At 44.8% G+C, this 20605-nt stretch overlaps 1 protein-coding gene across 1 annotated transcript in view; it reads left to right on the top strand.

Moving 5' to 3' along the window:
• Positions 1-3634: 3634 nt before the first annotated feature.
• The window catches only part of LOC128734947 (E3 ubiquitin-protein ligase listerin), a 31053-nt gene continuing 14082 nt past the window's right edge, over positions 3635-20605 (top strand). Inside the window, exons 1-6 of the mRNA XM_053829364.1 lie at positions 3635-3793; positions 3949-4541; positions 4616-5981; positions 6145-7221; positions 7280-7549; positions 7617-7843. Coding sequence (XP_053685339.1) covers positions 3761-3793; positions 3949-4541; positions 4616-5981; positions 6145-7221; positions 7280-7549; positions 7617-7843 — 3566 coding nt within the window. The 5' untranslated portion in view covers positions 3635-3760. The remainder of the gene's footprint in view (positions 3794-3948; positions 4542-4615; positions 5982-6144; positions 7222-7279; positions 7550-7616; positions 7844-20605) is intronic.

The raw sequence follows: 20605 nt of genomic DNA, 5'->3' as shown, positions 1-20605 counted from the left end.
GCTGTCAATTATATTGTCAAATAAAAGCAAAACTGAAATAATGAACCACAATATTTTGTTCATCCGTTGTGAACGTTGTGAAGCACACGAATGAATGAGATTAGTGCAAGGGGTTTCCAATAGCAGTGATTACAATTAAAGCCCTACACTGAGAAAACTTTTCGTATAGTTTCTGTGTGTCCCACATATCCAGCTTTCCACGAGCGATAATGGCGGATATTGAGCACAAGTGGGCACAATCTTTTAACATTCATTGCAGTAGCAATGAGTTCGCAGCACTGGCTCAGAATACTTTTTCACAATCGTGCGAATTAAACATTCGAAACATTACACATTAACGCAAACATTAACCACAGAGAACAGATTAACAGGCTCGAAGGAAGTCAAGGGGTTCCCAGTAAGGAGTATAATTGCGTAGTAATCAGAGATTACTTTTGTAATTAGTTACAAATCAATTAGGTAATCAATGGTAATCAGCATAGTAATCAATGGTAATCAAAATTAATTTATAGTAATCACAAGAGATAGATTACTGATAATCAGAGGTAATCAGTAAAGTAATCAAAAGTAACTTTTTTCAAAGGTACGTAGTAATCATTGCTGTTGGAAACCCCTTGAAGGAAGTAATCGATTTTTTGTGTGTAAAATCTGTCGGTGGCGCCCTCCAGAAATAGTTTGCCAAACGCATCATAAATATCCATGTATTGCCCCTTTTATGACTATTTAGACTACTGGGATAATCATTTAATGCAACGTACCGCATTTTTCACTGTTAATATGACACTAGAGTGGATTTTAGTTTGATCTACTAATGAGTTTGACTGCTTTTTCCTTCTTCCCCTTCTTTTTCACTTTATTTTCTTTGAGCGAAATCGTGTGCGAGATTTGACTGTGATAATCGTGTAAATCGGGGTAGTCTAAATAAGGGCAAATGTCGCAATACCATTATCAATATTTTTTTGTGCTGGAGTTACATAGCAGCGATGGCAGCGACATCAAGATTTAGTTATTGTCACTTACTGTTCGAGGGGTGCTCTATTGAAGGATTACTCGAAGATTACATAAAAACCTTTTACACACTTTTTGTCAATTACCTGGTAGTCTGTTCTCTGAGCATTAACTTCATGTTGATCGAGCCGTTGTCAAGTTTGCTCTCGAACAGCGTCTCGACTTGATAAGAAACTTTCCGCTGCGTATTTGGACATTCTCCATGAAGTTTCCGAAAATGCGAAGCCACAATGCATAAACCTTCTTATCCGTTCAATTATATTTCTCTTTGGCTGATCTGCAAAATTGAACAATGTTTCCATTTTTACATTCGAACAACAAACAGTCATGAATGTATCCATAGTAACTCCGTCAGGGCGAACTCGACGCTACTGCAATGAATGTTAAAAGATTGTGCCCACTTGTGCTCAATATCCGCCATTATCGCTCGTGGAAACCTGGATAGATTTTTGCAATGTGCCCAGTAAATAATCTTTATGTGCCAAACAGTTATCATATATGTGCACGCAAAATTTGTACATACTATTCATATGCGTTTAATTTTTATGTGTATAATTGGGCATACTACTCATAAGGCCCAGACACAATGCATACGGATTTTACTACGTTGCGGAAATTTGATAGGAAACCAATGGAAAAACTGTCAATTTGCCGCAACGTAGTAAAATCCGTATGCATTGTGTCTGCACCTATACGCGTTTCCAGGTTTTTACGAGCCATAATGACGGACGTGTTCGTAATATTTGAACGGCATTTTTGACAATTCCCTAATACATCGCACGTTTTCTTTCCGCGCGTTCACGGTAAAACTAAAGGAATGTACGGAAAACAAATGTGCGATGTGTTAGGAAAATGTCAAAAATGCTGTTCAAATATTATGAACACGTCCGCCATTATGGCTCGTAAAAAGCTGGATAAATTTTATGTGTATTTTTGGGAGGATTGTGTTTATATGCGGCTCATGATAATCATATGGAGTTTCATATGGAAATTTACACACTTAATCGGCTCGGTAAAATTTTACCGAAATCTAAACAACAGAACGTTCGGTAAAATTTTTTATTGCACCAAACATTATTAATGATCTGTAAACGTCGATTGGCACCATCGAAATTTTTACCGAACGTTTAGCTGTTTAGATTTCGGTAAAATTTTACCGAATTCGGTGCTTTTTATTAAGTGTGTACTATTAGTTATGTGCAGAATATTTTGAGTGTACAAACCTACAAACTACGCTGATTCATTTTTTAACTCGATTTTATGTACCTTTTTGTTTATATCCAGCTTTTTACGAGCCATAATGGCAGATGTTTTCGTAATATTTGAGCGGCATTTTTGACATTTCACTAATACATTGCATGTTTTCTTTTGAACATGTGGAAACAAGACATGCGATGTATTACTGAAATGTCAAAAATACCGTTCAAATATTACGAACACGTCCGCCATTATGGCTCGTAAAAAGCTGGATAGATGTCTCCCAAGATAATATTGCAGATTTGAATACTATGCACCTATGAGAACTGCTGATGTGCGACTGTATTAAGCGGCGAAGTGTGCGTGCGGTAAATGTCAGCAATCTCTATTCAACTTTTTACGAGCCATAATGGCTGACCGCATAATCTGGTGTTCGTAATATTCTGACAGCCTTTTTGACATTTCCTAAGTATATATCGCTCGTTTTCTTTCCGCACGTTCACGGTTAAATCACAGACAAACAGACATAACTCTTGGAAGAAAAATCAACAAAAATTATCGTACCTCACATTTAGCCAGAACAGTAGCACCATCTATGATCGACATTCCCAAATATTAAATAGCAATATGGGTATCCCTCGAAGTAGCAAGTATTTTTAATGTGGAATTTCCAAGGGGTCGGTCACTCGGCACAGCCGTTTTTATGTTAGGCGACTTGAAACGAGCCGAACTGTGCCGGTGCTGTACCGAAAGTGCCGAACTGCAAGATTTGTTAAATTCGTTAAAATCTGATAGATCTGGCAACCGTGCGAGATGATTTTGACAACTGGCAGTGCTCCCATTTCATATGTAAAATTGAACCGGAGGTGTGTAAAGCCCTATAAATGTTATTTTTATAAGGCTTTAGAGAAGTGCCGCTTGATATCTCTGCAGTGCCGGGGCACTATGTGCTGAGTGTCCGACCCCTTGGGAATTTCCCTTCTTTCGTCAAAAAGCGCTACTTTGACCAAAACGGAGACATTCCCAACTAAGCCCAAATTTGAAATGACGGTTTAATCGGTACGATGAATGGAAAACGAGTGTTATGTCTGTTTGTCTGTGGTTAAACTGGAAAGAAACTTGCGGAAAGAAAACGTGCAATTTATTTATAGAAGAAGCATTTCGATTTCTGACAGCTACCGTACGCACACTATGCCGCGTATACGTACACGCGATTTGTTGCTGCTGCTGTGGGTTTTTCCATGACGTTTTTCAAACTGGGGGAAAACAAACCACCAACACAACCGCAAATTTGCAAGTTCTATTAAGCCGTAGAAAATTACGGAAGTAATCTTTGATTACTACTCATTTGTATACATCTTACAGAAACCCCCCACCCCCACCGATAAATTTCACTGGCAACCTTGTCCCCTTTGACATTAACGAAGGCAGGTGGAAAAATATTGCAGTTGTTGTTTCAGTCAATTTAAATTTGCGTTTTTTCGAATCTTTTCGTGAATATAGCCAAATTGGCTGGTTTTCTAGCTGTGAGATAAAAGCAAAAAGCGTATTTAGTATGGGTGGTAAACGGACAAAAAATAATACTAAGGTGAGCATCGATGAAATACTAAGGATATTAAGATTGCATCTTATGACGTTGATGGATGATGCTTTATGATTTATGATTATCCACGCTATTGTGCAATATTACGTTAAATCTCAAGTGATAAGCAGTAATTTACAATTTCACATTTTGTTTCGTAGCCTTCAAGCAGCGGTCGCAGTGCGGAGATGCTAGGAAGCACTGTTCCTACTCTATTTGGGTTCACCGCCTTGGATAGTAGCAAAATGCCAGTTGTTCCTAGTTTTGTTCAAATCGAAACTCATGGGGAGGAAATTGATCCGAATTTGGACGACACTTTTCAAATAGTGCTGAAAAAGATGCTCAAAAAGGACCCCGTAACAAAAACGAAAGCATTGCAGGAGTTCACTGACTTGATAAGCAAATCGGAACTGGAAGTAGTGAAAGCCGTTCTTCCGTTTTGGCCTCGTCTATATTCCAATCTTTCGACCGATGTTGAGCATCGTGTGCGGGAGACAGCACAACAGGCGCAGGCGGCAGTTGTAGCCAAGGCTGGAAAAAATATAGCTCCATACTTGAAACAGTTGGCGCCGGCTTGGATTTCGGCTCAATATGATACTTATGCTCCTGCTGCCAGTCTTGCCGGCCAATCGTTTAACAGTGCATTCCCGCCTAGCAAATTGCGAGAAGTGTTTGTGTTCTGTGAGAGTGAAATATTAGATTATTACACAAAGAACCTTACGGTTCACACAGCAATCACTCTTAGCAATCCCAAGTAAGTGGCATTATTTCCATAATTTCTTTTAATGTATTCGATAGGTTCAAATCTAAAGCCCTTTTATTTTACAGGTCACACTCACCGGAAGAATGTGAAAATAAATATCAACGCGTTCTGATCTCTAGTTTACGAGGGTATGCACTTTACGTTAGTAAACTACCAGAGGAGCAACTGCAAAAATCGGCTACCCAGAACACACTTTTATTAGCCAATGCTAAGTTCTGGTCCTATCATAAAAGCAAAACTCCGGCTGTGCGGGCTGCATGGTTCGAGGTGATTTCATCACTCCTGCAGCATGGTCTGTTCTTAGTTGAACAACATCACCAACAGATAACAACTATTGTCTTCCAATTCATGGATGAAACCGATCCAACGGTTGTGCCTCATGTATGGAGTTCGATCGTATTGGCACAAACTACAATTCCCGAGTGGCATCGGTATTTAAACTTCGACAAAGCAGTATTTCCAAAGCTGTGGAAAGTTTTGAAAACGGGTGCAAACGGCAATGCCGCATGCGTATTTCCTCATATGCTACCTCTGGTATCAAAATTTAGTCGGGAAGTAATGGGAGATAAAAATGACAAGTTTCAGGCATTGTTCTTTGAAAGTATCAACGAAGGTTTACGAGCTGTGCATGCTAGCCGAACGGACATTTCAGCCGTTTCTCAAGCTTACTATGAAGTGTTGCAATACATTGTGATGCAAACTGTGAAGGATACTGATTTGCCAGAGGACCACGTCCTACGGTTTTGCGATACAATGCTAGAAGAACATCTAGTTAAAGTAATACGATGGTGTGTTACAACGGAGTCTTCGAGTGGAAGGTTTATTTTCGGCAACATAGCTTCGCTTTTGGATTACTGGTGCCAATACAGCTCTGTTGTTCCGATATACGAAAGGCTTTTGGTACAATTTTGGGATAAAATGTACGAAGTCATTGAGCAGAGCGTGAGTGCCGCAGCGGACGTAGAACAGATTACATATTCCCACGTTGAGCTTATTCAAAATCTCAGACGGACTTCGCATAAGAGAGTAAATTTTAGCGGCACAGATATGGTTACGAACGCTTCCGGGGAAGACCGTGAAGGTAAATGTAGTGAAAAAGAGCATGCACATCGTTTCGAACAACAGCTGCAGACCTTAGTCTACAAAATTTGCCGCTTATACATGGAACGCATTGATAGCAGCCGTGATCAGGGTTATATTTTGCAGCTGGAAAATTTAATTCGACAATTCCAAAGCGTTGAGTTGTTTCAATTCCTCGCTGGCGCTAATGTGGAAAGATCGCACGCATTCAATCGGCTGTTTGAAACACTTGCTGTAAACTGGCTCAATGATCAACAACTGCAGTCTGAGTACATTGTGGAAATTGTATTGATTTTATACAAATATTTAGCCGAAGAGGAACGCGTGGCACTGCTGAATAGGTGGATCAAGGTAGGAATTATTCCAATTTTAATCACGATTGGAAATTGTCTAAAAGTTGTTAGTTGTTATCAATTTTGTATGGTAAAAAGCAATCGTTCGAAAACAATCATATCTTCGGAGTCATTAGTTATAGTTGAAATTTTATGTTTTTTTTTGTTTTGCAATTTTTCAGATAGCTAACAAAGTTGTTCAGAGTTGGTTGATATTAAGAGCACTTAGCCACCCGCTCTGCCAGGATCCAAATATTACAAAACTTCTTACTCAGTCCGAGGTGAGTGAAAACTTGATCCAATGTGCTCGGGCCGTTACACAAGGCGATACCAAGGAGAACATGATCTTGTTGCACAAATGTTTTCTTATATCGGATAGTGGTGACATCTTGATAGATCCGGACACATGCCGTAGTATTATTGAAACTCTGGCTAGCCCGTTGAAGAACGATGGGGAGATCGAGTTGAAGGATACGTGCGCAAGTTTTTTGGCCCAAGTCATGCCGGTCATTTGCGGTGATAGTCGACAGCGAGAGCTGCAGCATCGCTTGTTCGTTATGATGTTTGATTTTAGCGCGGAGAATAGTGTTAGTGATTACCTTTCAGAGGATACTCTGTGGGAGGTAACAACTGCCTGGCAGGATGCGTTGTCGAGTGAAGACTTGGTGTTAGATTTGCGATTGATTGACGCATGTAGAGAAATTGTTAACAAGGAATTGACGGTACTTTCCGATTGTAAAACTGGCAATTTGGAAGGATTCGAAAAGTTAGCGGATATTTGCGCTAAATTGATGATGTGCTCGACGGAATCGTTGAAAAGAAATACCGTCGAACGTTGTAAACAAATCGATGTTATAATAAGTAAATTATTTGGAAGCAGTTACGATGAAAAACAGTTCATTCGGAATATTTTGGAAAAAGTTTCGATTTACATAGAACTGCTAAATGGTAACCTGATTACCGATCACGGCGAATACAGCGGTGACTGGTCAATGGATGAGTTTCTGCACGCTTTGCGGACTCAATTAGGACGAGATTTGTTTTGCTTAAATGTAGTGTATAAACTCAGCTGTAGATCAAAGAGGAAATTATCTTCGAATGGTGATTCGAAAATGGAACATGATGGTGATGATTATTGCGATAATGAGGAAGAAGAAGCCAACTTTATTCACTGCTGGTCGGAATTGATCTATGATAATATATTGTCTGTGATATATACGACTGCTATCGGTGATACGATTCTGTATAGCACTAACAACGTAAGACTTTGTTTCTTTTAATAGTCTTAACAATATCTTAAATTTTTTTCTTTTATAGCTTGACAATGCAACGGAAATACTAATAATGAGCCTACAGGAAAAAATGTCACAGATGATGAAACTGTTGCCTATCGAAATATTAAAACAAATTAAAGAACGTTCCTTTTTCCTGGCTAACAAATTTGGATTATTACGAGCAAAATCACTTATGGCACTATTAGAGATGGAACAGTATTCAGATTCGGAAAACGGAGCCGTATTACTGTATGAGGATGCATCAAATGATATAAATAGTGAAAATTTGATCAATTATATTAATATTTTACAGGTATTGAGAATAAAGAAGTGTTTCTATAATGTGATTAGTTCTAAAACATTTTCTATATTTGTTTCAGATTTTATGCTGTAAAATAGCACCTAAATGCCTACCCATCCTACCTAATTTCTTTGAGAATCACAGTGACCCCATTGCGCAGCTAGCTGCAGCGCGTGGTTGGATAAAGAACCATTTCCAATCAAATTTCAATGAAGTTGAAGACAAAAAAATTATTAGTAATACGCTGACCATTTTGGATCAACTGATAGGCAAGCAAAAAAATACGAAATTTTTGCTTTATAACTGGTAAGTTTTAAATGTAACTTCAAAATTTTCTAGTGTAAGAGTTTTTATCGATAAAACCACAAAAAATAACGGTCGATCGGTTTTTTCGATGCTTTTTAATAATTCACTTAGGTATAGAAAGTAAAACTTCCACAGGTACTAATCCAAAAATCTTGCTCGAAATGCTTGCTCGTAAATATGCTTTCATTCAGAAACCAAAGCTTCCCCTTTTGTCCTGAAACCACTTAAACATCAACCAAGAGAAACAAAACGTGATTTTTACGTGTTCCCAAAGACGATAGAGAAAGACGGAAAACTTCCTTTCTTGGATATCGTAGTAATAAGACAAACTGAAAGCACAGAAACGGAAATTGAAATTTACAGAAAACCAACAAACACCAAACGAGTTATACCTAGCTCATCTAACCACTCCCACCAACACAAAATGGCAGCTTTCCATCACATGATTCATAGGATGGAAACATTACCGTTAAGTGAGCTAGGGAAACAAAAAGAATTAACACACACTCTTGAAATTACAAAACTAAACGGATACAAAAAACGACAATTCAGAACATTATTTCCAAAAAAAGACGAGACGCATACAAAAAACCACTCACAACACTTACACCAATAATCAGGTATCAGGTATCAGCATCTTTGGCTCGAGCAGCACGTTCCTCACAATCATGTGGAAGATTTGTGCCTTGCCCATCTTGCCCGTGTCATCATTTACCTGATGAGGATGGGAAGGAAAACAGGAGGAATAGGAAGGGGTGGATGAGGAATTTGGACAAACACAAACATATACATACCGACAGATTTTTGTACCCCCGAGGGGATACTGCAATCCTTGGTAGTTAACTTATCAAAAGTACACCCCCTTGGGGGTATACTCATGATAAATAAGAGCTTATAGCTCTATACCGCTTTCGGTAAGAAACATCAAAATGTCTCGTAATTTTAGTTTCCTAAAATCCGATTCCTACGTCTTAAACGTAGGATCCAAAGATCCTATGACGCAATTGTGCTACTGCAGTGACCAGTCAGTGATCTGACTAGAAAACTGCAATTTACCTTTGAGTGTTGCAAAAGAAATTTCGCAACCTTCTCACAAGCAGGGATGCCACATATAATTCTGTGTTTTTGTTGGAAAAATCTGACAATCTGTACGGCGAGGAAAAATATCTGTGCAAAAATCTGTCCAATGCAAAACAATGAGAGTGAAAGAGATAGAGAGTCATTTTGCTGACTATTTCCGTCTCTTTCACTCTCATGTAAAAGCTCAAAAATCTGTTTAATCTGTGTAATTTGGCGAAAATCTGTATTCTATGCATACAGATTCTGTACAGGCGATTTCTTTCAAATACCTGTTAAACACAGAATAATCTGTGCATGTGGCAACCCTGCTCACAAGGCTTAACAATGAAACTTTTCGTTTGACGACAAGTTTCAAGATTTTCCCAATAACGTACATGTTCAGATGAAAACCAAGATCGAATCTTTTGTTTTATCCAACATGCCGCAATTGGTAAAGCAGGTTCCGGTCCGAAAACCGACTTTTCTGCTCCAGATCTTGCTAGTTCATCAGCCCATTCATTTCCGGTTATACCAGAATGGCCAGGAACCCAAACCAGATGAACGGCATTTAGAATGCTTAGTTCTTCTAATTGGGTGTGGCAGGCGATGACTGTTTTAGATTTAGAATTAACAGTTTCTTGGCACCACGTTTCCACGACGCGTAGTGCCTGTTGCATTAAGTCAAATAATGTGCTTATGCACTTTCCAACTACTAGGATGAGATAGTCATCCGCAAAACCATATGACGGATAGCCTAGACCATTGAGTTTCCTCAATAGGCCGTCCGCCACAAGGTTCCATAAAAGAGGCGAGAGAACGCCACCTTGTGGACATCCACAAACACTTTGCTTCCAAATGCTTGCTTGCCGTAAGGACGAAAAAAGCAATCGGTTACTAAGCATTTGTTCTATCCACTTTATGATTATTGAAGGCACATTATGATAACGAGCAGCCTCCAAAATGGAAGCGAAAGATACGTTATCAAACGCGCCTTCAATATCCAAAAAAGTTCCTAAGCAAGATTCCTTTTGTGAAAAAGCAACCTCAATTTTATCCACCACATCATGTAATAAAGTGGTTGTAGATTTGCCACTTTGATAAGCATGCTGTGCTGAATGAAGAGGAACTTCTACTAAGCTTGTTTCACGGATGTGGTGATCAACAATCCGCTCAAGTGATTTAAGCAAGAAAGACGTTAGACTGATTGGTCTAAAACTTTTTGCTTGCTCGTATGTCGCGCGTCCACCTTTAGGAATAAACTTAATGGTTATTTCACGCCATTGAGTTGGGATGTACCCAATAGCAATACTACACACAAACATCCTTCTCAGAATGTGTTTGAAGTACTTGAATCCTTTTTGCAGTAGAATAGGGTATATTCCATCTGTTCCAGGAGATTTGTATGGAGAGAAGCTGTTCACGGCCCACTCAATCGCTTCAGTTGTGACAAGTCTCCGAGCAAAAGCCCATGAGTCTAAGCCACCTAAAACGATTTCTGGATCGTTTCGAACTTCAGGTTCCACACAGCCCGGAAAGTGACTACAAAAGAGACTGTTCGGATAGGGAAGTGAATAAATCCAGATAGCAGTTTTTACACAGCTTCAAGGCTGAAATGTATTGTTGAGATAATTTACAATGGATTTTATGTGGTACAATTTTCGCTTACATTTCGTATTTTCTTCCGTTTTTTATCCGAAACGATTTCTTCTTCGTTAGCTATTTATTCAATTAACTTGCATGGAATTAGCTGTACTTTTAGCTTTAAGAACCGTACTGTTTGCCGTACTATTAGCTTTTATCTCTATAATTAGTTTAAGTATAAGTAAGGGTATAAGTATTCACTTAGTTTAGGATAAATTGCATGGTTTTCATAGTTACCTAAGCGATCAATAGTAATTGACTAACGCAAACACTTTAGTTCAAATCAGAGATGCCAGGTGATTTTTTGAAAAGTCTTCACGAATCAAGGGAAAATGTCTTCATTTGTCTGCTTTCGGCTTTCCGCCCATTTAAATTGCATGGTGAAGACATGTCTTCACATGTCTTCAAGTGAAGACATTTCACTTTTTTGTAACCAAAATGTCTTCAAAATGAAGACATGTCTTCACTTCTGGCATCTCTGGTTCAAATCCAAATAGTTTATAATTCAATTTTATTTAAGTAAGTTTAGTTTAGTTTTAGATTTAAGGCTTTAGGTTTAAGACAAACGCGACTGGCTATTGACTCTACTTTTAGCACAATGGAATTATGCTCCATGTGACAGTTCGAGCCACGAGGTAATGCTGCCTGACATTTTTCCGTGTGACGTTTATGTACCGTCAGAATGACTGTTACGGGCGGTACCGAACTCACACTGAGCGAAACCGCCCAGCCGTTTCGTAACATCCCCCTGCCCGTGTAGTTCCGGACCGTCTACAGGCAACTGAATATCGAGGAGTGCTAATTTTACCGCAGGTCTGTTGAGCATTCCGTTTTTAGTCTGTACAACTGCTCGCCGAACCTGTCCATCCGCCGCCTTAATCACGTCTACGATCCTGCCTCTTAACCAGCCATTCCGCTTACTATCCTCAACCACCAGTACAAGGTCACCGGTTTTCAATGGCTTAACCGGCTCAAACCATTTGGTACGCTTCGTTATAGTTGGGAGGTACTCCCGTACCCACCGAGTCCAGAAGTGGTCCACTAAGTACTGTGCGAGACGCCAACTGTCCCGCAAGCTATTTTCCTCCGCCTTAATAGGTATCCCCGGTTGAGTGATGCCTTTCGTACCGAAGAGCAAAAAGTGATTAGGTGTGAGAGACTCCTGTTCTGCTGACTCCAACGGGATGTACGTCAGAGGCCTGGAGTTAATGATCGACTCAGCTTCAATCACGACTGTCTCGAATACCTCATCGCAAGGATGTCGGGGATGATCCGCAATGGCAGATATAGCGGATTTAACGGAGCGCACCATGCGCTCCCAACAGCCACCCATATGGGGTGTGGATGGCGGATTGAACAGCCAGCTTGTCTCACCGTTCGTGAAAGTTACGGCGCAGTCCTCATGGATGTTCTGTACCTGGTTTGCCAATAGGTTGCTCGCGCCCACGAAGTTTGTCCCGTTGTCGCTGTGAAAGGTTTCCGGGGAACCACGTCGAGCCACAAAACGCCTGATAGCCATCACGCACGACTGCGTAGACAGACTATGCACTACCTCCAGGTGCACAGCCCGAATCGCGAGACAGGTGAATAATGCAACCCACCTTTTCACTAAACTGCGCCCCTGTTTGATCTGTATTGGTCCCAGATAGTCCACGCCAGTGTGGGTGAATGGTCTGACCATCCCTGTTACGCGGACTTTTGGTAGAGCTGACATCATAGGCGGTGCTGGAACAGCTTTTCTAACATGGCAAGTCACACATTGCTTCGCCACCTGACGAATCAGAATACGTAATCCTGGCACAAGGAATCGTTGACGCATTTCGTTGCAAACTGTTTCGCCATTACTGTGGAGAAACCTGCGATGGTAGTCCTCTGTTAGAAGACGTATTGCCGGGTGCTTCCTTGGTAGCACAATTGGGAACTGCATGTCATACGGCACAGAAGGCGCGGTGGAGATTCTACTATTCATTCGGACGACGCCTCGCTCGTCTAGGAATACCGAAAGGCGGTATAGTGGACTGTTCTTCGGGATTTGAGACGGACTTGCGGGATTCGCTAAATTACGCCGTAGGATTGCGTACTCATCCGGGTACGTCCTAGCTTGCACTTGTCTCCATATTAGGTTTTCTGCATTGTACAGCTCGCCCTGTGTTAGATGATCTGGTTTAACAGGTTTTTCTCCCTTGAATCTCCGCACGGCTCGTAGAACGTAGGCTGTAGCTCTCAACAGACGGTTCCACTTCGAAAACCTAGACATTTCCAATATCTCATAAGGCACCGTACCGTGGAAGAGAAACACGGCACGTAGTTCGGTTTCCGTTTCCGCCTGACTCTGGAGCGGTTCCGACGGCCACTGATCCTGCGCTTGGTATACGAATTCCGGAGCATTGTACCACGGATGGTTCGGGTCGAAGCTTGGTCCATCTTTCCATTTTGTAGCGACATCAGCGACGTTCTTCTTCGATGGCACGTAATACCACTCATCAACACTGCTTAAGGTGAGGATTTCTCCTACCCGGAAGGCAACGAATTGATGGTAGCGTCGACTATCAGATCGCAACCAGCAGAGGACCGTTGTCGAATCAGTTCACAAGAAGCGCTTGGTAATTTGAATATCTAGAGCGTTTAGAACGGAATCCATCAACCTTGTTCCGATCATTGCCGCTTGAAGTTCAAGACGCGGGATGGAAAGTGGTTTCAGCGGGGCGACCTTCGTTTTCGCGGCTACTAGGACACATCTGGGTTTACCGTTGTCCATGAAGCGAAGATACAGAACCGATGCACAAGCCATCTCACTAGCATCTACGAACAGGTGGGCTTTTTTTTTTTTTTTTTTTTAACGAGTAGGGAAATCTGCTATCAGACACCTGAAAAGACAGCTCAGGGAGTGGGGTTTGGTATCCCGTGAAGATCGTGGAGATCCAGACCCACTAAAACCCTACTCGAGTCTCCAGCCTCAATCCCCCCTGGAACCACCTTATCGGTATTACTTCAGGGAGTGGCTATTGTGCTTAACGCACGCTCTTAGATAACTACTGGACTATGGTAGTTAGGCTGTTTATTCGCCGTTGATCGGCTTTCCAACGATTTTGTAGCTCAAGTACGATCTGGGTAGCAGCCGCATTGACCGCACCCCAGACGTCCGAGCTAGAACACATCCTTTGGACTAAGTTATCCGGAGTAGTGTCCTGTCCGCTAACTGCCATCATGTTGCTTCTCACGCCCTCGAAACGAGGGCATATGAAGAAAGCATGTTCTGCAGTTTCCTCAACGTCCGCGCATTCAGGACACTCGGGGGACTCCGCATGCCCAAATTTGTGCAGATACTGTCTAAAACAACCATGCCCTGACAGAATCTGTGTCAGGTGGAAGTTGACTTCGCCATGACGCCTGTTGACTCATCCGGATAGTTCCGGGATAAGTCTATGTGTCCACCGGCCTTTTGTGGAATCAGACCATGCCCGCTGCCATGTGATCATCGAGGCCGATCTTGTGGTACTCCGTATGCCTCTAGTTCCACGTTGGTTGAAGCACTCTACGTCCTCGCTGATGATGATACCAATAGGCATCATACCCGCTAAGACGCAGATTGCGTCATGTGAAACTGTGCGGTACGCACTCGCCACTCTTAAGCACATGAGACGATAGGTGCTTTCCAGCTTGGCTAGATAGCTTTTGGTACCTAACGCCGATGACCACACCGGCCCGCCATACCTGAGTATGGACTGGACCACGTTGGCTAAAAGCCTTCGCTTGCTGCCATATACCGCAGAGCTATTAGACATCATACGAGACAATGCCGAAATAGCTGTGGAAGCCTTCTTGCAGGCATAGTCGACGTGGCTCCCGAACTTGAGCTTGTCGTCGACCATGACTCCAAGGAGTTTTAAGAACCGCGTTGACGAAATAGTGCAGTCCCCGACACTGATATTTGCCTGCTGCACCGACTTGCGGTTGTTAACCACGATAACCTCCGTTTTATGATGCGCTAGGTCCAGTTTCCTGGATCGCATCCAATCTTCAACAATGCTTATAGAGTGAGCAGCCGTCAACTCAACCTCTCTGATAGATTCACCGTAGACTTCCAAGGTGATATCGTCCGCAAAGCCGACAATCGCCACCCCTACCGGAAACTTTAGCTTCAACACCTCGTCATACATGACGTTCCACAACACCGGGCCCAGTATGGAACCTTGCGGAACCCCTGAGGTGATTGGAACGCATTTCTGACCATCCTCCGTGTTGTAGCATAGCACACGATTCTGGAAATAATTTTCCAGAATTCTGTACAGCGACACCGGCACTTGGACGTTCCGAAGCGAGCTGGCTATGGAGTCCCAGCTAGCGCTATTAAACGCATTTCTCACGTCGAGCGTGACAACTGCGCAATAACGAATACCTGTCCTCTTGGGCTGGATTGCCACCTCGGCTGTCTTAGTGACAGACAAGATGGCATCCACCGTAGATTTGCCTTTTCGGAAGCCGAATTGGTTCCTTGACAGACCGTTTGTACCCTCCGTGTACTGTACGAGTCTGTTAAGGATAACCCTCTCCAGCACCTTGCCGGCAGTATCGAGTAGACAGATCGGCCTATATGACGAGGGGACACCCGGAGGTTTTCCCGGCTTCGGCAATAGGACCAGGTTCTGTCGCTTCCATCTGTCCGGGAAGTGGCCAGCTTCCAGGCATCTATTCATTACTGCCCCGAATAATTCGGGAGCCTCCAAAATAGCCGCTTTAATGGCCATATTCGGGATACCGTCTGGCCCCGGTGCCTTGCTCACCTTTAGGGATTTAGCGATATCAATGAGTTCCTCGTTCGTAACCGTCACTTCCTCCCCGACCTCCAAACCGCCGTCGCCCACGTTACTTTGGATGTTCGGCTGGGAGGCCGACCATCCTACGCTATGGTCTGAGATACTGGAACGTCGGCCGTGGGACGACTCAGCGGTCTGAGGCCAGGGCCTTGGCTCGTGGCGCGGAAAGAGGCCCTCGATGATCCGCTCCAGCATCTCTGGCGATTGCTCAGCGGGCGCCATCACACCCTTGGTCTTTGCCATTACGACTCTGTAGGCATCACCCCACGGGTTCGCATTGGCACTAGCACATAACCTTTCAAAGCAGTCTCGTTTACTAGCTTTTATCCCGCTCTTAAGCGCTGCGCGTGCAGCAACGAGTGCTACTCGACATTCAGCCCTGCTTTCATCCGAACGAGCTCTTTGCATAATTCTCCTCGCACGAAAGCACGCTCCGCGGAGTTCCGCAATTTCATCTGTCCACCAGTAAGCCGGTGACCTGCCATACCTAGGACGACCTTTCCTAGGCATGGTAGCGTCACATGCTCGCGACAGTACCTCAACCAAATGATCAGCGTTCGGATCGGGCATACCGCGATCACCGCACTCTCTCCGGATCGCTTCCACAAATACTTCGGGATCGAAGTATGATGTCTTCCATCCACGGGTGGTTGGAGTGTTGGCCCTACTCGCCGCCTGCCGCCTCGTTATCTGACCGACACCATAGCGGACCGCCTGGTGGTCACTGTGAGTGTAGCCATTATCTACCCGCCAGTCTCCTATCAGACCAGGACTGCCGAAAGTCACGTCGATGATAGACTCCGCACCGTTCCTACTGAAGGTACTTGTGTTGCCGACGTTGGCCAGATCTACGTTAAGCTTTGCCAGAGCTTCAAGCAGAATCCGACCCCTATGGTTCGTGCGACGACTTCCCCACTCTACCGCCCAAGCGTTAAAGTCGCCCGCCACAACCACCGGCCTTAAACCAGACAGCACAACTGATACTCGGTCTACCATCCGCGTAAACTGCTCGATAGACCAACTCGGCGGAGCATAACAACTGCAGTAGAACACTCCACCCACTTTGGCAACCGCAAACCCCTCGTCTGCAGTTGACACAACCTCCTGAACCGGGAACCTGCTTGTTGTCCATATAGCCGCCGTCGCAGACCTATCCGAGACCCAGTTACCGTTTCCGGCAGGGACGCGATATGGATCCGAGACTATGGCAATGTCCATTGCTGACTCAGAAACTGCTTGGTGTAACAGCTGCTGAGCTGTGCTGCAGTGGTTCAGGTTGAGTTGTGTCACTTGCACTATGAACGTGGCTTAGTCGCCGGCGCACCGGCCGGGCACCTTGGACCTCCCGTTACGTGCTTTGCGTCCCGTTTACCGGTGCAGATCAGGCACTTAGGAGGCTCCGCGCAGTCCTTTGCTTTATGGCCAGCACTGCCACATCTCCTGCACAACTGGCTCCTATCTGGCCCCTTGCAGTTCCAGGCTTTATGTCCGTGCTCGAAACACCGGAAGCAAGCTTCCGACTGCTTGGACACGCTCAGTGGGCATACCGACCACCCCACTTTTAGCCTAGCAGCTTTCAGGGCTTTGTTTCCGTCAATCAGCGGAAGTCGTATGGTGGCTACCTGGGTCCCGGCCGGACCCTTGCGTAGGCGAACCGCCTCGGTTGCCACCACCACTCCACTTTGCTCTTTGAGAGCTTGTACGACCTCACGCACTTCGGTGATCTCGTCCAGGTTCTTAAGCTGGAGAGTCACTTCTGGTGTGAGAGCACGTACCTTCACTCCGTCCCCGAGCACTCCTTCCGTTATTGGCTTGTATGCGGAACTCTTCTTTGTGGCGTCCTTCTTTAACTCGAGGATCATATCGCCCGTGCGTGAGCGGCGGATGCTCCGTACGTCCGCGCCCAGATCCTTGAGTAGGGCGTCTCCTCTCATGGCCTTCAGAACCTCCGAGTATTTCGACCCGTCGGTTTTCAGGATAAGAGCGTCGCCCTTCTTCGCTCGCTTTCTTGCCGGTTTAGGTGGAGCAGTTTTTTTACTGGAGCCTCCTCCGCCTTTTCTCTTGGCCCTAACCTCGGTCCACGGGCCACCTGTCTTGGAGCTTCCCGCTGGTTCATCGGTTAGCTCTGCCAACCCGCTAGCCTGAGGGCTTTTACCGATCAGGCGTTTTTTCGGTCCGCCAGGGGTGCTATCCCCCGGGGACTGTCTCGGGCGCTTAGCGGATGCCTTACCGCTGCTGGTAGCGCCTTCCGTAGCCTCCTGGGCCGCGTTACGACACTCCGTCAACGGGCAAGCGTCCGTTTGTACTGCCTTCGACGCCTTCACGGTCACCTTCTTAGCCTCTCCTGCACGGACCACGAGGTCGTTGTGCGTTTTGGTCGCTGCATTCAAGGTTCTCCGAAGCATGAGCAAGCTCTGCTTCAGGTCCTTGGAGAAATTTCCGCGACCTGACGTGAACTCGATTATTACCTCGAGCTGCTGTGACGCTGCTACCACTTTAGGTACAGCATCTCTATTTTTCTCCATCGCCCTGATAAGCGCTGGGCCGTTCATCGCTGTGTCCGGCGTGGTAGGCATACCGCTGCCTTTGCCACCCACACTAGCGCTCCTAGTGGCATCCTTCTCCACCCTTGGTGGAGAACGCTGGATGCCTCCTCTAGCGAACGGGTTTTCCACCGTATCCACACTTGTTATATTTTTGATTTTGTCTTCCATAAGAATCCCACGAGTTGAGGGGAAAGAAAAGTCCGCCACATCAGAGCCCCTCATGATGCGGTAAGGGCTGATTACTGAGGAGGGCGCTCTGGTACTCCACAGGCTCCGTTTGAGGCTGAGTATTTATAGAACCCCCCCACCATTCATCCCTCGGCACGGGTCGCATGACACCTTGGATTAGGGGTTTATCCATTCATGTTTTTACTTTTAGCCATGGATAATAGCTATTAAAACCATCCTCCTTTGGGGGCTTTGGACCCTCTGCTCAGGTTCTCGGTATTTTCAGGTTCATCGAACATGCTTCTACCGAGATCCGTCATTTGCAGGCGGAGAGTTTACACTCAGCCTTCGCATGAGTGCCCCCTTCTCTGTCCGCATACGACCCTAGTTTCCACCGGTTGTCCGATTTCCACTAAGGAGCGTATCCCGGATGGTACCACGAGGAGGTAGAGATAGGAGTTGCTAAATAAGAGGCTGTGGAACTTCGTGATAGTTCTGGAGCGCATTATTCAACCATTTACCATCCGAACAGGTGGGCTTCCGCATCTTTGAGTGTAGTAATGCCTACCCCTTTGAAGAAGCAACGAGGTACCTTCACTTCGTCCAAACGCTGCAGGCACTGACACCACAGTCTCCAATCGTCCCACAATTCTTCCGCAATGAGCTCGTCCCATTCCGTTCCGGTTCTCCAAATCTGTTGCATGAGTATTTTCCCATGGACAACGAGGTGCGCTATCAGCCCCAGTGGGTCGAACAAGGACATTACCGTTTGTAGAACTTGCCGTTTACTAGGTGTAGCTCCGCTGTGAATCAGCGTCTTTATCTCCTCCTTCATACTGTTTATGTCGAACGTGAAAACATCCTCCGTTGGCTTCCAGATCAATCCAAGGACTCGCTCTGATTCTGGGGATTTATCCAGGTTCATGGATATTTGTCGACGCGCTACCGGTTCTCCAATGCTCGCCAGGACTCCGACTGAATTGGAACAGAAGTTGCGAATCTCGAATCCTGCTTGAAGATGTATGTGCTTTACTTCGTTGACTAGCTGGATGGCCTCCTCTTCGGTGTCTACGCTATCTAGAAGATCATCCACATAGTGGTTTTGCGTTATAGCTTTCGCCGCCCTCGAAAAGGCTCCAGCAAACTCCGATGCGTTCTTGTTTTTTATAAATTGTGCCAGACTTGGCGAGCACGATGCCCCGAAGGTTGCTACGTCCATAACATACTCCTGGGGTTCTATCTCTGGACTTTGTCGAAATATGAATCTCTGGGCCTGTTTATCATCATCCCGTATTCGGATCTGGTGGAACATTTCCTTAATATCACCTACCACCGCAATGTTCCCCTGTCTGAAGCGCAACAATACCTCCATCAGAGATACAAGGAGGTCCGGACCTTTTAGCAGCATGTCGTTAAACGATGTTCCTCCTACTCGTGCTTTAGCGTCCCATATTAACCGCAACTTATTCGGTTTCTTTGGGTTCTGGACCACTCCCAAGGGTAAGTACCAGACTTTACTGGGATCCGTAGAGCTCTGCTCTTATGGCGTAATGCGATGAGCATATCCCTTCGCTTCGTATTCCATTATCTTCTCCCTCACTTTTGCGTCTAACACTGGATCCTTACTTAGCCGTTTCTCTAACGCTTGTAACCGCCGCAGTGCCATCGGGTAACTGTTCGGAAAGCATAGCTTATCGTATCTCCATAGTAGCCCTATCTCGTAATGGTTGTCAACACGACGAGTTGTAGCTTCCATTATTCGCCGCGCTCGTCGGTCTTCTTCTGACTCTGGCTTCACGGTAACGCTGGACTCTTCGACTGTGAAGAATTGCTTCATTAACTGATGCAGTTCGCGGTTTGATACTTCACCCACGAGATGTAGATTCAACTGCTGCATCCCGTCTCCGTTGTTGGAGCTTTTACCGAATACGCACCAGCCCAAGCGTGTTTTTGTAGCTACCGGCTCGTTATCACGTCCCTCTCGCGTTCGCAAGGCAGTTAGTAGCCGGATATGTTCTATTCCGATGATAATACCCGGAATTGCATCAGTGTAACTTCGAACTGGAAGACCCTTTAGATGATGATAAGTACGAGCCAAATCCTCATAGCACATCGTCTGCGCTGGTAACTGGAGCTGCTGCACTGTTCTCACATTATGGAGCTTAAACTGCTTGCCGTCACCACAGATCACCACGCTAACACGTTCGGATTCCTTCTCCTCCCTTGAAATATTTCCTGTCCAGCTTAAGCAGAAGCCATCAGGTGGTCCCTTAATACCAAGAGCCAACGCAATACTGCGTTCTAAAAGCGTGGAACTAGACCCCTCATCCAGAAACGCATAAGTACTGACTTGTTTACCGTTTCCATATATAGTTACTGGTAAATATCGAAATAAGGAATACGACGTCGAACGATGAAGATTTTGATGTACAACGGTACTTGCATTCCCGGAGCCGTTCGAAGTATCGGCCGAACTGTTTGGCGAGTGTAGAAGTATGTGATGATGTATCCTGCACCCGTTCACTCCGCAT

Source organism: Sabethes cyaneus, chromosome 2 (genome assembly GCF_943734655.1).
Source record: "Sabethes cyaneus chromosome 2, idSabCyanKW18_F2, whole genome shotgun sequence".
NCBI classification, from domain to species: Eukaryota; Metazoa; Arthropoda; class Insecta; order Diptera; family Culicidae; genus Sabethes; species Sabethes cyaneus.
Note: the sequence above shows the minus strand (reverse complement) of the source record. Positions and strands in the feature narration are given on the sequence as shown.